General features: G+C 40.8%; 1 protein-coding gene across 3 annotated transcripts in view; it reads left to right on the top strand.

Annotated features, from left to right (window-relative positions):
- The first annotated feature begins 11,117 nt into the window (after positions 1-11,117).
- Positions 11,118-17,755, top strand: part of asap2a (ArfGAP with SH3 domain, ankyrin repeat and PH domain 2a) — a 59,027-nt gene continuing 52,389 nt past the window's right edge. For all 3 annotated transcript variants that reach the window (XR_007884279.1, XM_051395982.1, XM_051395981.1), the window contains exon 1: positions 11,118-11,753. Coding sequence is in view for 2 of the 3 variants with exons in the window: in XM_051395982.1 (XP_051251942.1) it covers positions 11,628-11,753 (126 nt within the window). In the remaining variant the exon portion in view is untranslated. The remainder of the gene's footprint in view (positions 11,754-17,755) is intronic.

Raw genomic sequence — 17,755 nt, 5'->3', positions numbered from 1 at the left:
AGTTAGTTTAATATATATATATATATATATATATATATATATATATATATTTAGTTTAGTTAAGTACAATAACCTTGCAGCACATTTTGTTTGCTTTAGTTTTGAAATACTTTGTGTCAAACCATCTGCATTTTGCTGCGAAGCAATACGTTTTGATTTTAAATCCCAGTCACTTTGACTGTATGTGGAAGAATGACTCAGCGCATACTGTGTGTGTGTATATGTGTGTGTCTGTGTGTGCCTGCGAGGGATGGGCATATTAAATTATTTAACAATTGCTGGTGTATCACTGGGTTTTTTGAGCCTGCACATCATATCGACTGCAAAAGGATTTCATCAAATGTTAAAGAAAAGCTGTCTGAGCAAAAGAAAGATTACATTTGAGAGCAGAGAACAAAAGTGCAGTCAGTATAATAACCAATCTCTTAATAATAATGACCTATTAATAAATATATAAAACATTTCACTTATTTGAAAGCATGAGACTTGTTGACATAAAAGCTTTCATTGCTGTAGGTTATTTATTTATGCCAAGCACCTCTGGAAGTCCCCTCTGTCTTCCTCTACATCACTTCACCCTCTCTGAAACACTCATCATGCACTTCATGTACTACAGCTCTTATATAATCGCCATTAATCATTCATAATTACACATTCGGAGAGAGAAAGAGAGAGAGAGAGTACGACTTTAAGACAGGCAGGCAGCTAGACAGACGGAGCTCTATTGCATTCATGTCACTCCACTCCATTGTGTTTTGTGTTCTTCCTCAATGATATCCAATTAAACCCACAATCACGAAGAGAGACACAGTTCGTTAAAGTTGGCATTGTCATGGCAACCCCATCCCCTTCCTCACTGCCTCTTTCACAAATTGATACTCCACCTAAAGAGCACAGTTTCAGAGGAGAGAAAAGAGACGGTGAGAAAGAGCAGGGTGAGACAAAGCCTCCGCTAATCTATTTAAAAGGCTGTGGCTGCATGTGAATGGTGGATGAGTTACTGGAGGTTCTCACTCATTCATAATGAAGCCCAGGCAGCTCACAAGTGCATACACGTGTGATAGCTTTGCATTTACATTGCTTGTTTCTTTTTTTTCTCTTCCAAAAACACTCCCCATCACTATGAGGCTGACATTTGTTTACAAGCTGTATGGCTGATCTGAATTGTGGTGAAAAAGTCCTTAAGCTCCTTATATAGTCAATAGTTCATGTTTTGCACTCAGGCTCCAGGGACATGCAGCCTTTCTCTTTACAGATCAGACAGGAAGTGTCTTTGTGTTTGACAGTCACGGCAAGAGGCAAGAGTTCCCCCACTGGAGGAGGACTCTTGGAATAGAAATCCACAGAGATGGACATTACTTGTGTATTTATCACAATAATCCTCTAATCTATATGTCTGTATATAAGAATTATGTTATGACTGTTGTGTCACTTGTCGTTTTCCTCTTCCCATCTTGGATTGACCTATCCAATAATAATGCAGACACAGAAAGCTTACTTACCCAGCAGAGTCTCAACTGTTTTAATGCTTCTGCGATCCCAGTGGGACTTCTCCGGGAGCACATTATCGTCATCACTCAAAAGTACAACCTGCAAGGAATCACTGAGATGTTGCATAAGACCAGAAACATATTTTCCAATCAATAAACAATGTTACCAAATCAATATGCTCTTGCTCTCTGACAAATCTCAGCTTTGGGATACTGGGAATATGAGTGTAAAGACTTCCTGGAGTGCAGAAGTGTAGTGTAACATACAAAAACCAAGAAATATAGTTATTTTAGTCTACACTAATAATAAATGAGGCATGACGGTCCCTTGACATTATAGCTAGCCAGTGTGTTTGGCTTATTTTACAACATTGTCCAGCATAGAGAGGAGAGGAGAAGAGAGGAAGAGGAGAGGAGAAGAGAGGAGAGGAGAGGAGAGGAGAATTACAGAATTAACACCCCAAATCAGTTACATGCTATCTCCAGCTGAGTGTAGAAATACACACCCATCCCTTTCCCACGTCAACAACACATTTGGAAAGTGTGGGGTCAAATCTGTAACTACCATCTATTTTAGTGGCAGAAACATGAGCTCTCTCAGCTCATTGTTTCATTTTCTGCCCTCAGTTAGCTGAAGGGCAGGGCAATCATTCATTTTCCCTCCCTTACAGTATGACCTTATGTGTCCTAATGCCTTACTCCTCCATTTCCATTTCTGTTTTTCTCCCTTATTCTGTCTTTTCCCACCATTCTCAATTAAAAGAAGACGATGTCTTTGCCTTTTTCCGGGTGATTCAAGAAAAATATGTTCTAAGATTAAAAGGTGTCAGGATTATATTCCCAGGGAGCACAGAGAGGTCTAAAGCTTGATTTCCAGTCAGCTATTCCATATAAACATGACAAAATCCACAATTTCTGGTTTATGGCAACAAATGTACAAAATACACAATTCTAAAAAAAATAAATAAAAAATCTAACATCAGAGACACTTTTCTTTGTTTTTCCAATAGGTCTGGATTAGATGTAGTCATAGTCACTTCAGCGCACCAAAAGTTTGGCAGCACTGTCACAAACCAATGCAGCATGCCAAGTGGACACACAATGGAACCTGCAGGGGAATGGAAGTGTAAATGGTAATGAGCGTAGCAAAATTTAAAGAGGCCTGTTAAGGTTCACACATTTACTTACACACGTTTTATCTTCAGATTATAGTGGCAAAATCAGTTTTCATAGCTAATCATACAGCCATGAATTAAATGCCATGATAAACACTATACAGTGTGAATATTGTGAATTGACTGGTATTCATCTTAAACTTTAAGGTATTGTTCAGCATTTGCTTATTACCAAGAGTCAAATGAGAAAATTCATATCACGCTAATGTCTATTTAGGCCACTGTGAGCTTAGCTTAGCACAGAGCTTAGCAAGAGTATAAACAGAGGGAAATGGCTAGTCTGGCTCTGCCTCCCAGCACCTCCAAAGCTCACTTAATAACACGGTATATCTTGTTTGTGGTAAAACGAAACAGGTGTTGTGTGTTTTAACATATTTCCCAAACACATTTTCCAAAATAGCAAATTGTTCCTTTAAATCTCTTTGTAAATTGAACAAAAACAACAGCCCTGGTTGTCACTGTTGCTTCACTCCGATAAGGTGAACAGAATAATGTAATCAGCTTTTGTTCAAGGTGACTTTTAACTATAAAATCAATCGGCCAATGAGTCAGTGATCATAGATATTCAGCGGATGCCAGTTGCGTACTTTAATCTTTGGGCTAACCTAATAAAACAAATTAAGTGATCTATCGTGGATATTTTTTAATAACCAAATTGTGCTTGCCGTCAAATGTCCCCGTCGGCCTGTGTATTGATCTGACACAGAGAAGATGTCAAGCTTCCGTTTCTCCCTTAAATTCATGCGGCACTCTCAGTGTTTTAACTTGCTGTTGTACACTGCAGGACTTACATTATTTTCCATATGGCTAAAATTCTATCTAGTCAGGAAGATGGAGGAACATGATGGCTGTGAAGGCTCCACTCTGCGTATGGTCTGTCTGAACTGTTCACTCTGGGAGGAACAGACACAATCATTGAGTTACGTGGACTGAACTCACTGCCCCCACCATTAGCATTCCCAAAAGGATACCAACAGATTTACTCCACATGAAATGCTGGTTCCACTTTATTGTTTCCTGTGGCGCACCATACTGTAGCGTCAACTCGTCGTTCTCTTTTAACTTACCAGCCCTTTAAAGTGATAAAAATTGGGAAACGAGTTTGTGAAGTTAATCGCCTAATTGAGGCAATACATATCAGAACGCAAACACCCTTGAGGTACACTTTCATCCTTTACTATCTCCCCCCGTGATCCCATCACTTTGGATCTCACAGCTAGTTCAAAAGCCTTATACGCTTTCAACCTTTCTGTTGTAGTATCAGAACAGACGCAGCACAGCCTGGGAATTTGCTCTGTGACAGTAGTCGCTCGGGGAGTTTGCAGGACTGTCAATGAGGCTGATTTGGATTCACGCCGCTGCAGAGGGGCTGATTCACTCAGAACCTACAGTCTGGTTAAATTCTTACCCTGGGATCCGTTAAATTAGTGTGCATGAGCTGGACACACAACTCTGACAGAGCCTGACAGTTTCCCCCAGCAGTGATCTCATTTATGTCAACTGGTTGCCTCTGAGAGGTACTCAGTACACAAATGTATTTTCTGTGCGACTTAATTTAGGAGAGACAAAGAATTTCACTTTATGTCAGATTGTTGTGTTACAGAGCTTTTGTCTTCCATTAATCCTTACATGATATGGATTCAGAGGAACCACTGGACCTGGCCGTTAAGCTGAAATAAAGATGAGGAATGCATATTTTAGTGTGGATATCCAAAAAAGATGATAAAAGTGGATGTTTTCTGTGGTGTACAGTGTACATTCAAATACCTGCACTGACCTTGTGTTTAAATCAGTAGTTCTCACCTTTCGGTGTCAAGGATCCCCAAAAAGGAACGTTTTTTGATAAGATGACGTCTCAGTGATCCCTGTCTGTCTATACTGTAGATTGGCAGATTAACATTGAACAAATTATTTTGTTACTCATTGGGCTAACCTCTAGTCAAAGAAATAATAATGAAAAATACATTATTCTGGGGACCCCCTGGAACACCTACACGGACCCCCAGACCGCAAGTTGAGAACCAGTGCTTTAAGTGTATCCTAGTGTGAAGCGTACTGTGCAATGCTTTGGATTTTTTGCACATGCACTTTTAGTTGTTTATCTGGCACTTTCATTTTTTCCCCTTTTCTTCTCTTGTTCTTATTCCTTGGTATATAAGGAGTTTACCTGCTCAATACACAGCAGTGATTGTGACCAGTTGTATATATATAACATAGGGCCACAGGGAATGAATTACCAAGACCTTGTTTATGAGTGTGTTTGTGTTGTTCTCCTGTGGTTTAACAATTAACATCCTGTGCATTTTATGTTGCTTAGGAAACAGAAGAGATGATCAGCAATATGCACAGAGGGAAGATTCACAGCCACTGACCCTTCCTTAAGAGCCAGTGAGAGCGAGGTGTCCTCACCCTCATTCTGTCTCAGGGGACACCCAAAAAAAATGGGATGCTATACATTGCAATAAAAGGCAATTTTTGCTGCAGTATGCAAGACAAAATGTACTTTCCCGCAATGTGGAGATTTTTTTAAGAGTGTGAAGTGGAAGTGAAATGCTTGATTAAGCATCTTGAGTTATGGTAACTAGGAAACCAAGAGAGGATGGGGCAGGTTGACACGCTGCCTGTCACGATATAATGAAGTACAGGGACACTTGATATGCTCGGGCTCACAGTGCCAAATCCTAAGAGGAGCAATAATTACTATAAAAGCCACTTGCTCCTAACGATGATAGTGAAGCAGCTGCAAACCCCCAGCTCTTTGCGATCATCACTCAGATGAGTGCGTGTGGTGGGGGCCAGCTAAAAATGTCATGCAATTATTTTACAGAACGTTCTTTCTTGGGTGTCCTTGAGGGTGGCAAGGTTAAATGAATATCATGAGCCAGAGCATTGCTCTGGTTGAAGTGTCCAGGCTTGCTCAGATCTGGATATTAATGGAAAACCAGAGAGTAAAAACTGTGTATTCCTAGCTGATAGTTTTGTTGTTTTTAACCATGATTATGAATTACTTAATCACCGAAATACCTTTATGTGCTTTTCAGTAAAGAACAATGAACACAATCAATCATACACTGCAGTGTACAGCTCATATAGTCTACTCAACCACCTAGGACAGGAGGTTTTTTAATGTCCACAAGCTAATTGTAGTTCCATTGTTGACTGGACAATGTGTAATTGCATCCAATGCTGACCTTTGACACTATTGATGTTTTCATCCAGCTTGCAGATAAAAGTATGACTTAACATTTACCACTCCTTTTGTGTTTTTTTTTATCTAACCTATAACCCTACAAAAAAGGTGCAGTGTGAAGTGTTGCTGGCCTCGGAAGTAACGCTAGTGCAGCTTATGTTCAAAGACAAACTGTTTAATAATATCCTTTACTCACACTCATGCTCTTGTATTTGTGGTTTTGGAGAGGGTAAAAAAAGGGAGAAAACATTTTCTAAACACCCCACACACACAACTTCGTGCTGGAAATATTGTCGGACTTGCTGACAATCATAAGGTGTTTAGGGAAGTGAACGGCCAATTGTCCCAGGAAGTTTAAGTGTTAAGCTGGATACACCCAGGTCCTAACTTGCACATAGTTTTGTTTTCAGGTTTTTGTGTGTTTGGTGAGGCTTCTATTCTCTATTCCCATTTTTGAGAGTGTCGTGTGACTGAAATACCTACAAATAGAGCTGAAAACATGTTGAGTAGCATTTCAATCACAGAAATACACTGCACACTGGCCTGTAGCTACAAAAACGGTTCTATATGGTGGTAAACCAAATCCTGTATAATTTGCTTTTATATGTTTCAGCTTCATTCTCTTTAAGGCCGTGCCTGGACTGAGCATCCATTCAAACAAACACTCTTGGTTCAAACCAAGAACACTGAGAGTTTGTGAGAAAAGACTTGGCTCGTTACAGTTCACTACCCTCCCCTCAGCACTCCTCTCTCTCCCCTTGTTCCTTTGCCCTTCCCCTCCCCTTTCCTCCTCATCCCTCTCCCACCGGGAGTCCGACAGTGTGCCGCTATTGCTCAGGTTCACCAGGCACTACTTGTTCAGTTCATCCCTATGTGCAGCTACCATATTTTTGTAACAAGCTCTTTTTTAATGCAGTTTTTATGTCGTAATGTGATCTATGATCTATATGAAAAGCTGAGATAAGTACCCCGTGTCTCAGTAGTGGACCTGAGCTTGGCCCAGAATATGCCATTTCATCCACTTGTGTGTTGGAAAGTTTCAGCTGCCAAATGGTTAGAATTAGTTGCTAATTATTTTAAACAAAGAAGTCATTCATGCCACTTATTTGAAACATAAGATGCTGGACTGTGAGGTTATCCCACCTGTTACACAATCATGATGTCATGGCAGTGAAGTTAGGAAAAAGTGACTCCAACGCAAACCTCAGTCCACTTTATTGCTATGACATGTAGTCTGCCAAATCACTATATTGGATGTTTGTGTGCTGACACACCCTGTGCTCTGTTCTAGTGAAATACAAATTGCAAGCAAGAGGGTCTCAGTACAGTATGACATCTGCTTTGGCTATTGTTCTGTCTGCAGCTGCCTGCTTTCATTTGGTTTTTTCATCTCCAAATCAGCTTTGTTTTAAAGGAAAGTGAAAATAGCACATAGTACACCAAAGCAGCGAATATTTTGGATATTTCTTAGCTTCGTGGCTCACTAAATCACTTGAAGATGTTCATATACCGCAGCCGTGACCCCAGCACATCCAACTACTGCCACTCTCACTTGTTCCTCAAGGCTGTAAGTTGTTTGCATGCAAACAAGGTCTATACAGAGGATGGGCGCTGCTGCTGAATGAGGCTTCTGTTCTGTTTAATAAAGCGGCTGACAGCTTTGGCTTGTAAAATTAAAAAAATTGAAGCTTTATGAGGCTTTGGTGAATATAAGTGATGCAATAAAAGTAGAGTATGGATTATTTATCCAAAGGCTACATTCATGACACAGTACATTTTTATCAGTGTTTCCTTGAGCTGCATTTTTATGATCCCTCGCTGACATGGTTGTGCTTTTCCAGGTCCCATAAAATAGAAAACAATGTGCTTTCAATTTTACGTTCCCAACCTGTACCTGCTGGATGATCCTACTTGGTTTCCAGTGCAGATCTTCAGCAGTAGAAAGGGGAAAAATCCAAATGATGCAGCACTAACATTTGAGACATTTTTAGGTTGGTTTGGTCTTGATTTAAAGGATAAATCCTTCATTTAGAAAGGCAGATGGCACTGAAAATATAAAGCCATGTGGTGGCGAGGAGGAAGGCTGGTGTTGTTTGGTTCAGCTGACCTCACTCACTGAGCTGCTCTGTCTCTGGATAGCAGATGTTCGCTGGGAGTGTGTGTATTCATTTCATAAGGGAGTTGAGGCCTGAGTAGCCAGTCAGGGTCAGCCTGGGTCTCAAGCTCTTCATTTAGCAGCTTGCCAGGAGACGCTGCCGAGCTGAAAGAATGTGTGAACACTGCCCAGTTTGTGATTTAAAGGCTGCCCAGGGTTTTGCCTCGGCCGCTGTGATACTATTTATACCGGTAGCTGTCCTGCCGGGGCTGAATGAGCTGGGAAACATCAGCAGATTTTTCATCCCAAAGCCCAGGAAAAACGCGAGCGCTCTGGGAGCAGACACTGTTGTTTTTTCAAGCTCCTGTTCACAGAAATTCAGGCATGGGAGAGAAGTCTTCACAAGTTTCAGACAGCGCCTAATGAATGTTTTCTTTCTCCTCTGCCTTTTCCCAACAGGATTTCGGAAGATACAAGTCTTTTTTAATCACATTTATTCTTGTCTGCGGCCTACAAAAACAACAAAACATATTCTCTCATAGGACATAACGCTGTAGCTTCTTTCATACACATAATACATCATTGATAGCACACACACACACACACACACATAGAAAGTTGATACTGTGTTCATTACTGGCCTAATTAAGCTTTTTATCTGATACATGTGATGGCACACTATCGGGGCTCATTACCACCATCAGTGCTGATCCTGCTGAGGCTTATCACAAAAGTTCCCTCTCTCTTTATCAGGGGTGTAACAAAAAAAATATCTCCAGTGAGCTGTCTAGATAAATGTTCAATCTATTAACAGCATGTAAAAAAATGCTCCTCACCAGACAGAAGGTTACAGCATCATGCAGTGGTTCATTCATCATGACGAGGCAGCAGGTTTGTGTTGCTGTGGTCTCTGTATTGATACAAGTAATTTCCATTAAATGAATAATGAAGGAGATGCAGATAATGAGCACTTTGTTGACATTATGACGGGGACAGCACGCTGCTAGCTGCTCATTTGAAGATAAAGAAGAGGAAGAACTACTTTGTTAATCCCCTTGGGGAAATTTAAGTTTTTCCCTCTGTTGTTATTTTCCTACATTCACAAACACAAGCCACAGATTCACACACAAACAATGCTCAATGGAACCTCAGTAGTACCCAGGAGGTGAACTGGCCTCTCTCCAGCTATCAGTCCACGCTCTGTACCTCCTGGTCCGACTGAGCTACTGCCGTCCCAAAAGCATCTTGAAAACACACATTGTTTGATATCACTGTAAAGGAGGGTGGCCTTCACAGCATCACTGCTGTTGCCGATCCTTGAATGTTTAGGCTTTATATTTACATGGTATTTTCAATTTACAACAGATAAAATGTTAATGGAGTCCTATGGTTGTAATTTGATTTACATATTACACCTGGGCAAAGCATGTGTGTCCAGATCTTTCACATAGAACATAAAAATACATTACAGACATTTACAAAGAAACACACACTAAACCCCACTCCCACTGTGATACTGCATCATTTTCACACAGCTGAGTGCTTCTCCACCTTAAGAAAGAGACTGCTAGTGGTGCTGTAATGTAGATGCTGCTTTTAAGTGCTGTCAGAAATATTTGGATTACATACAGTTTGTACTGAACTGGATCAATCAATTGCCAAAACAATGGAAAAATGGATTTGGAAAATGTTTATGGCATCAGTGATTCTTAGAGTGTGGAGGATGTCGGATTTGTGGCAAGAAATTATGCATTTTACTATTTTGTTTAGCATTTTGTCTCATTTATGTGAGTTATGTTTCAATTCTCCATTTAACATAGGTGTCACATGTGGAGCAATGTTTGGAAAATAAGTTTTTTACTCTGAGGATTTGTAACCTACTGCTGCTAACAAGATCCATCAATCAGTTATTAACACCTTCTTCACCTGATCATAACTGCAACAAAGTTATATTTAAACTAAACACAGAGCTAAAAGTGTGATGATCCCCATTGGGCATCATTGTCTCCATTTAGATGGTCACAAGAAACCAATGATAAAATAGGGTACTGGAGAAAAATTACAAAGTTGTTTATATACACTGTAAGTATAATACTATGAAACCAGTTGGTCAGTACTCTAAAACATGAACCCAACCATTATAAGACATGTCACTACAAGAGAGAAATAATGGAAAACAGTTAATGAGAAGAGTTTTTAATTTAGTCTGGCATGTGTTTTCTTAAAGCCACTAAACCCCTTATCTGTTGATGTTGATTCTGGCAGTCCCCCGTGGACAAAAATCGATAGTGTTTCCATCGCCTTGTTTAATTTATTTCAAGGGGAATCCGGCCAAATCTGACCTGGTGGCAAACAGTTAGAATAACAATAAAGAAATCAGCTTCTTGCCGATGGTCTTGTTTATTTATGTAGGTCATATAAAGGCATCAGTATTAAACTGTTTCATAACCAAAAAACTCCTTGTAGTACATTTAATCTTCAAGACTTGATAAACTATGTTGAATAATTTAACAGTTTTTTCTTTTTACAGATCTGCTCTTTTTTATGTTTTAAAAAAATGCATTTAATGCAGGGTTGCCCTAGAATATAAAATCCCAGTTTTATAAATTGTGAGGCAAAAAATGCTCTTTAAATATATAGGATTCCTCATTATCTTTCATAATCTGGGCATAGCAGGCAGAGTGACACTTTGCACAGGAAGTCAGTCAATTAAGGGAACTTGGGATCATTTTAACAATACAATACTATAGGTGTTTTCTTTTTGGTCCGTGACCCAACATTATCTTTCAGTTTTGGCTGTACATGATTAAAAAGGTTTTGCCACTCCTGATTTAATGTAATAAACCAAATGTCCCACACTAATAGCAGTGTTTGGAAATGTTATTGAGACACTGTGAGATAATGTTTTCTACATTTAAATAGCATTACATACACATAAATACCCCTTTTTATGAAGTGTTAAAACGATTTCACTTGACTGGAGAAAACTTTGAGGCACTCGAGGACTCATAACTAAGAGGATCTAATAGTTTACGAGGAGCACTTGAAGGCAGCATGAGCTCACGCCTTCCGTGGATCCTGATTGGCTCTCAATTACTAGCCGGTGCTCCCTATTGGCTGCTGCGCGTCCATTGAATCCCCTCCTCTACCTTTGTCAATTTCTTGCGCTCCCGTTGAAAACGCCTGGCTGTTGTTTGCCCGGGTTATAGGAGGAAGAAGTTGTCCACCTCCCCCCCTTTGCTCTGTCTGAGGATTGGGAACACCGAGGGAAGCCAGCAGACTCTCGCCGAGGAAGCTTCACTGTCTCCTGTGACCAGACGGACGGGGACCGGTGGAAGTGAATGGGAAGAGGGAGAGAGTAGTGGGCTGAAAGCCAGGAGGGATATAACCTACTACATCACCTTGTAGCAAAGCGCGGTGCGACGCTGCAACTCCTTGAGCCAGCGTGCAAACACCGCTGCACCGGATTGTTGTGGGAGCTAAACAAGGGAATGACATAAACACACCCAGAGATGGTTTACTACCCGCGGGGACCTTCAGAGACACTACTACCACCACCACCACCACTGCTGCTGCTGCTGTGAACTTTTCTGTCCTAAAACTGTACAAACCAGAAAGTAAGGGGAGATTACAGAGAAAGTGCTTCTGCTTCTTCTTATCAGCAAAAGGGATTAATTATGCCGGACCAAATCACAGTTTCAGAGTTTGTGGCAGAGACTAATGAAGATTATAAATCGCCGACCGCCTCTAACTTCACCACCAGGATGTCCCACTGCAGGAATACAGTGGCTGCCCTGGAGGAGGTGAGTGACTCTGGTTGGGATTGTATTCCCCCAGAAGCATTAATCCTTAATATCCATATGTTTAAAATAAAATATCTTAGAAGAGCCTTCCATTATATTTACACAATGGGATGAGGATAATTTTTAATTATAGAGATTTATGTTAGGGGACAGTTGTAGGTCACCTTTTATTCAGTTTGCATGAATCTGTCCTCCATGCAGCTCTACCCATCCCTCATGCTCCATATTCCTACTCTAGCCAGCTCCAGCTATTGTTCAGGGCTTTTATTACTGTCCTGGATCTATAGTTGTGCCATTGTACACTAGTTTTCATTAAGAAGTTGAATTTGCTCCATCCCCTCAACAAGCAGCCAAATAAGAGCAGGTATATTAAGTTATATTTATCTAAAAATCATATATTACTAATTTTCCTTAGATATATTTACAGTCTGTACAACCCCCCTCTATCCTTAGACCCTCAATTTGATGAGGAAACACTCTCCAAAAAAAGACCCTTTAGTGGGGAAAAAAAGAGGGAAACCTCAAAGAGCAACAGAGGGATCCCTCTTCCAGGATACGCCGACATGCAATAGATGTCCTTTGCTAGACAAGACAAAAACAGGAGACTCATTGGGAAACAACATGAGGTAAATAGAGTCCAAACATATTGAATGGACGGTGAAAAATAAGGACGGTCATCCACATATACACCACTCTCGAGCAGTGGTCATTGCAGGTATTTTGGCCGACTGGTAATTCCCACAGTGATAGAGGGAGAGAGGTACAGCTGCATCGCACTGTATGTGCACAGAGAGCACTTTGTGTTCTTCCTTTTAACTCGCAGGTCATCAGGGGGAAGGACACTTCCGCTTTGTTCTCTGACAGCCCTCGACTGCCTCCCTCCCTCCCTTGTTATAGTTTCCCTACTTTGTGTGCTGTATGGCAAAGCCTCGCCCTGACTGGTGGTAAAAATAGAATTTCCCACATGAGCAGCTCGGTGTATTATGTGTGTTAGTGTGTCTCTGCTCTGTTAGCGAGGGTACGCTTGCAGATGTTGAGTGTCCTGTTGAGGAAATGGGTCATTTGTTCCTGATTTCACTGTGAGGAAGTTCCCAGTGGAATCGTGACGGGCAGTTTGGTTGCCTTACACCTTGTTTTTTAATTTTCTTTTATTGCAAAAACAAACGCAGGAATGCGTGGTATGTGCAGAGACGAGATAAGTCGTTGGCGTCTAATGTCGGCTTTACTCCTACTTTATTTTTAAGCTGTGTTTGTGGAGGACTGAGCCAGGCAGCCAGTCAGACAAAACACCTGCTCAGGCTGACAGGTGCTCCACACAGACGTCAGACACCTTTGCTACGCACTGTTTCATTCAAACCTCTGCTGCTGCTTTTAAAATAGCAACTCATCTGCCATTGGGAGTGATTTCGGCCCTGGCTAGATTGGAGTGTGTTTTTCTGTAGAAGTAAAATAGTAGCTCAGTAATTGCTGGCTTGTGAGTTTGGGTTGAGAATCAAACAAAAGCTGCTGAATTGATGCTGAATCGTGGCAGAGACGTAAAGCAGCGTGTTATTGTTTCACATTGACCTCCTTACGCTCATGCTCAGGGAACACAAGGCCTTATTGTTGGGACAACAAGACCTCGTTCACTTTGGTCTGTTTGAGCAGTTAAACGCCGCAGTGGATGGGGGAACACTTCCACTCATTGTCTGCCAGCCTGCCTGGAATCTCAAACACACGCATAAACAAAAACACATTTACATGTGTGCATAAGACAGGCGTCAAGGCAGGCAAGCTGGTGTTTTTATTAAGTTTAAAAAGAAGCTTTTTTTAATATTCCACTTGGTGTTTTTTGACAAATTTGACAAACCGTCAAGAGGATGACTCTTTCACCCTTGAGTGTAACAGTACATCGGGTGTATTCATGAAGTCTAAATGAGAATAAAAATATCGGATTTTGCTGTTTTCAGCATTGTACTGACTTCCAAACATTGTGCTGATTCCGGCCTTCTCTGGAATAGCAGTTTGTTATGTAAGTGCTCAGTTTGTAGCTTTTACCCTTGAACTGACAGTCGAGGAGAGGCTGATTGGAGCAGCACAGTGTTCTGTAATGCTACAGTGGGCTCGTATATCACTTTTTTGTGAATTGGCACCTATGAGTTTTGATAATGGGCTGTCTATTTTGTTGCTGACTTCCAATGTTTTCCTCCTCTTGTTGCCCTGTTGTTGTTTTTTACTGCATACATATCCTGGATATGGTAATGCTATCAATTGGAAAAAGGGGTTTATAAGCAGTTTAATATTATGTGCATATATTTGCGTGAGAATATGCATCTTACAGATTTAGTTTGGAAGTCAAAATCCGCAAGCAAAAGTAGAGTATGATTGTGTATCGTTGCATTCTTTGAAAAAGTCCTTCAGCATCGAGCTCCTATAACATTAACGCACACATGATGGACCGTTTAAAACAAAAATGATGAAAATCGATGCAGCAGAACCAGAGATATCATCTTTTTTTTTTTTTTTTACTACATGCTTAAAAACCTGCTGCCCGCATTGCTCACATTACCCACAATGCAGCTCAACCGCTGACAGTTTGGTCTGAAATTCAGGTGTGTTATGTTAGTCGCAGCTAATATAGCCTCAAGCAGAGTTCTGGTAATCTCACTTCATTCTTTCTTTCTAACTCAATTTCTTTTTTACATTTTCAAACTTGTAGCTTTCAGCCCCAACAGACGCTGATCTCTCACAGACACAAAAGGCTTTAATACAACTTTTTTCACATATACACACATGCAGTACTTCTACTTAAAGCCTCACATTTGGTTATGCTCTAAATCCCTAATACATCGGTTGTATTTAGACACAAGTTTATTTTTTCTTTGGGTGTAACTTGTTGACAAGGGAGATTCATCCGTTAGTAGATGGCTGTGATTAATGTGTAAATCTGTTGTTCCAGATTTTCCACTTCTCTGTAAAGTCATTCCCTCCCTGTTCATCAGACCATCCAGTCAGTGCTCCGTATTTCCAAATCGAGCTTGCACTTGTTCAAAATAGCTGATGCACTTACAATCTCATCTCTTCTTAAAATATCTTTTAAAACTGACCCCGGGTCTGGCTGTTTATAGGGAGCCTTTAAACACATTAACAGGAGAGGAGACTAAAGCACACTGAGGTTTTAGGATATGGGTGCACAAATGTTGCATAATTACTTCTTCTAAACCTAATTGCAACTGACACAACCTTAATTAGGCTAGTAGTTTTAAACTGCTGGCTATTAAGAGGCCGGAAAGCTTGTGTGTGTGTGTGTGTGTGTGTGTGTGTGTGTGTGTGGTGTGTGTGTGGGTGTAGGTGTGTGTGTGTGTGTAGGTGTGTGTGTGTGTGTAGGTGTGTGTGTAGGTGTGCTTGTGTGTCTGTTGGTAAAACCACAGCAATAAAAACCTGTTTATCCAGTAAGAGGATGTTGGGATTTGGGTCATGACCCCCCTTTGTGCTCCTGTAAAACATGGCCTGTCTTCCTCCACGCTTGCGTTGACTTTCTTCTGGCAAGTTCAGACTTTTCAGAAATAAGAGCTCTAGGATCTTGTTTCCCTTCTGTTTCATTCAAAAATATCCAAATTACAAGTAGTGACTACTTTAGTACACTGGGAATGATTGGATCCATTCCTGGTGTTAATAATTTAATCAGATACTTTGTGTTAAAGGATCAATTTCTGATTTGAAGTTCATTTGAGTGATGTGTTGTAATGTTATTCATAACTTTACAGGTGGGGATTTTGTGATGATGTAATGTAGTGCAATGGATTTAAATATGCAGCATGTCGTTGAATGTAGTCTTTTTCTTTTCTAGTTTATAAGTCTGACATTGAAAGGCAACAAAACATAATACAATATACACAAAATCATTCTCCATATTTAAAAAAGTGACATCCATTTTCGTCAGTTGCGTAACAACGGTGTTTTCATGCGGTAAACCACTGCGACACAAAGCCAACTGTGTTCTCAACTGTTGGTGTTGAAAACATGACCTTACAAGTTCAATTTGAAGGAGGCTTCAGCCCCGAGGGCTGAGCTGACCTCTGTGTTCAGTATTGATCTTGAAGACAATGCCCCCTGTGCTTTTGTCTCACCCAAGAAAACGTCATGAGGATGTCTGTTGGATGTCTGTCTGAGGCCCAGAAACTGGCACACAATTGTAGTCATCTTTGGTCTATTTTTGCATCTTTGGCTGTTTTTATGCCCCAGTTACTGAATCCTGCCGGGCACAGAGAGACTCCTAAAAATGATGCAATCAATAAAGTTGTCTCCTTGAACAGATCTCAAGTGCTTCCACTTATATAGACATGAAGACAGGTATATTTGGGTAATATCACAGTGCTGCACTTGAAGCTCGCTGAGCAGTTGTTGCAGGCGATGAAAGTTGCCGTGATATATTAATTCCCTGGAAGAGTGGATCAGTTATTGGGATTATTACATCAACAGCTCTCTCAAAGTGAGTCTGCGGACTGAATACAATGGGTATGTAACGGATCTGACTCATGCAGTAGACTGGAGATGGTCGCTGAGTATTAGGGCTTGCGGTTGGAAAAACAACCATCACTACTTGACATTCAAGACAAGTTTTTGTGTTGTCAGCAGTGCAGCCCTTTGATCAGTCTGTCAGGTGCGTATAGTTGCTCAGACAAAGACACAATATGTTTCATGACGTTACAGCTGCCCTGTAATTTACAGTTGCCTGACAGGTAGAGTGCTTGCTTGTAATGCAGTCTTGGATGTTCTCTGTTATTGTTGAGTATGTGCATGAATACAAATATCCTCAAAGTTGTTTTCCCCTCTGGCCCTTAAGAAAAGTTCTGCAGTTGATATCCTCAGCATGCTTGAGCTCTCTAGCCCTTTATATTTACTTTGTTTATTCAAACAATAGTATACCACGGCATTCATGACCTCGTCCATAGATGGGCCTTTGTACGAATACATGCTGCACAAAAGAAAAACATACCATAAAATATGCATGAAAGATAACTGATCTGTGTCTTTCAACTTGAGTTTCAAATCATCCTGTTCTTGACCTTTGAGTTCCCTTCCTTTTTGACATCCCTTCAAACAGAGAAGACGTCCCTCCAAAGGGTGTTTTGGAGAAACAAAAAGGGCATCTTTAAATTCTGTGCAATTACAACCCAAGTTACTGAGCCAGAAACTCCAATTCACAATGTCACTGAGCACCTACAGGGGGGCCTGGTTACATAGGTATTTATGGATTAAAGTTGAACAGACAGCACATTTAATGAAATATAAAAACATCAGACATTTAGTTTCTTGAGCTTGTAGCTTTGGTGAGATCTTATTATTGACCTCCTGTTCAAAATTTTGTTCATCTTAAGCAACTTGGTTATTGTAGAAGCTGTTTTTGACAATCTTGAGATTCTCACATAAGCCCAAATAACCATCAACAATACTGCACTTATCGTAGGCCTGTATCATGAGAGAGAAAACCAAGCTGCTGCATGGCCTATATCCTCCCTTATACAGAGCCAGAAACCCACCCATCCACTAGGACTCTCCCTCTGTCCCACATCCCCTTGTCCAGTTTATTCATTTTTCACTGATGAATAATGGTTATTTATAGCAAAGTCAGCTTTTCATGGGCCTTTTACTTGTGTTGAGGGGGGTTGGGGGAGACTCAGTCCTGAAGGCTAGCATCATTAGTCTTCCATCTGGCTATTATTTCATCCAACAGAGGTCCATCATACTGGTATGCCAACTATGCATATGTGTGGCATGTTGCCTTACTACTTGCTTTTGTTGAGAGGGAGTATCTCTGGGAATGGCGAAGGCATTCACAGCATCCACAGGCAACTGTCTGCACTGGCTGTGCAGGCCACACCAGCCTTCAGTCTGGTTCCCACAGTCTGTTTCTAGCGTTCCTTATGTTGGTGTACAACAAGGTAATGAGGCTTGTAAAATAGTAAGTAGCTTCTCAATGAACCCATGAGTGTTTAAAGAAGCAGTTGATGAGTAACTGC

This window comes from Dicentrarchus labrax, unplaced genomic scaffold, assembly GCF_905237075.1.
Source record: "Dicentrarchus labrax unplaced genomic scaffold, dlabrax2021, whole genome shotgun sequence".
Taxonomy (NCBI): domain Eukaryota; kingdom Metazoa; phylum Chordata; class Actinopteri; family Moronidae; genus Dicentrarchus; species Dicentrarchus labrax.
Note: the sequence above shows the minus strand (reverse complement) of the source record. Positions and strands in the feature narration are given on the sequence as shown.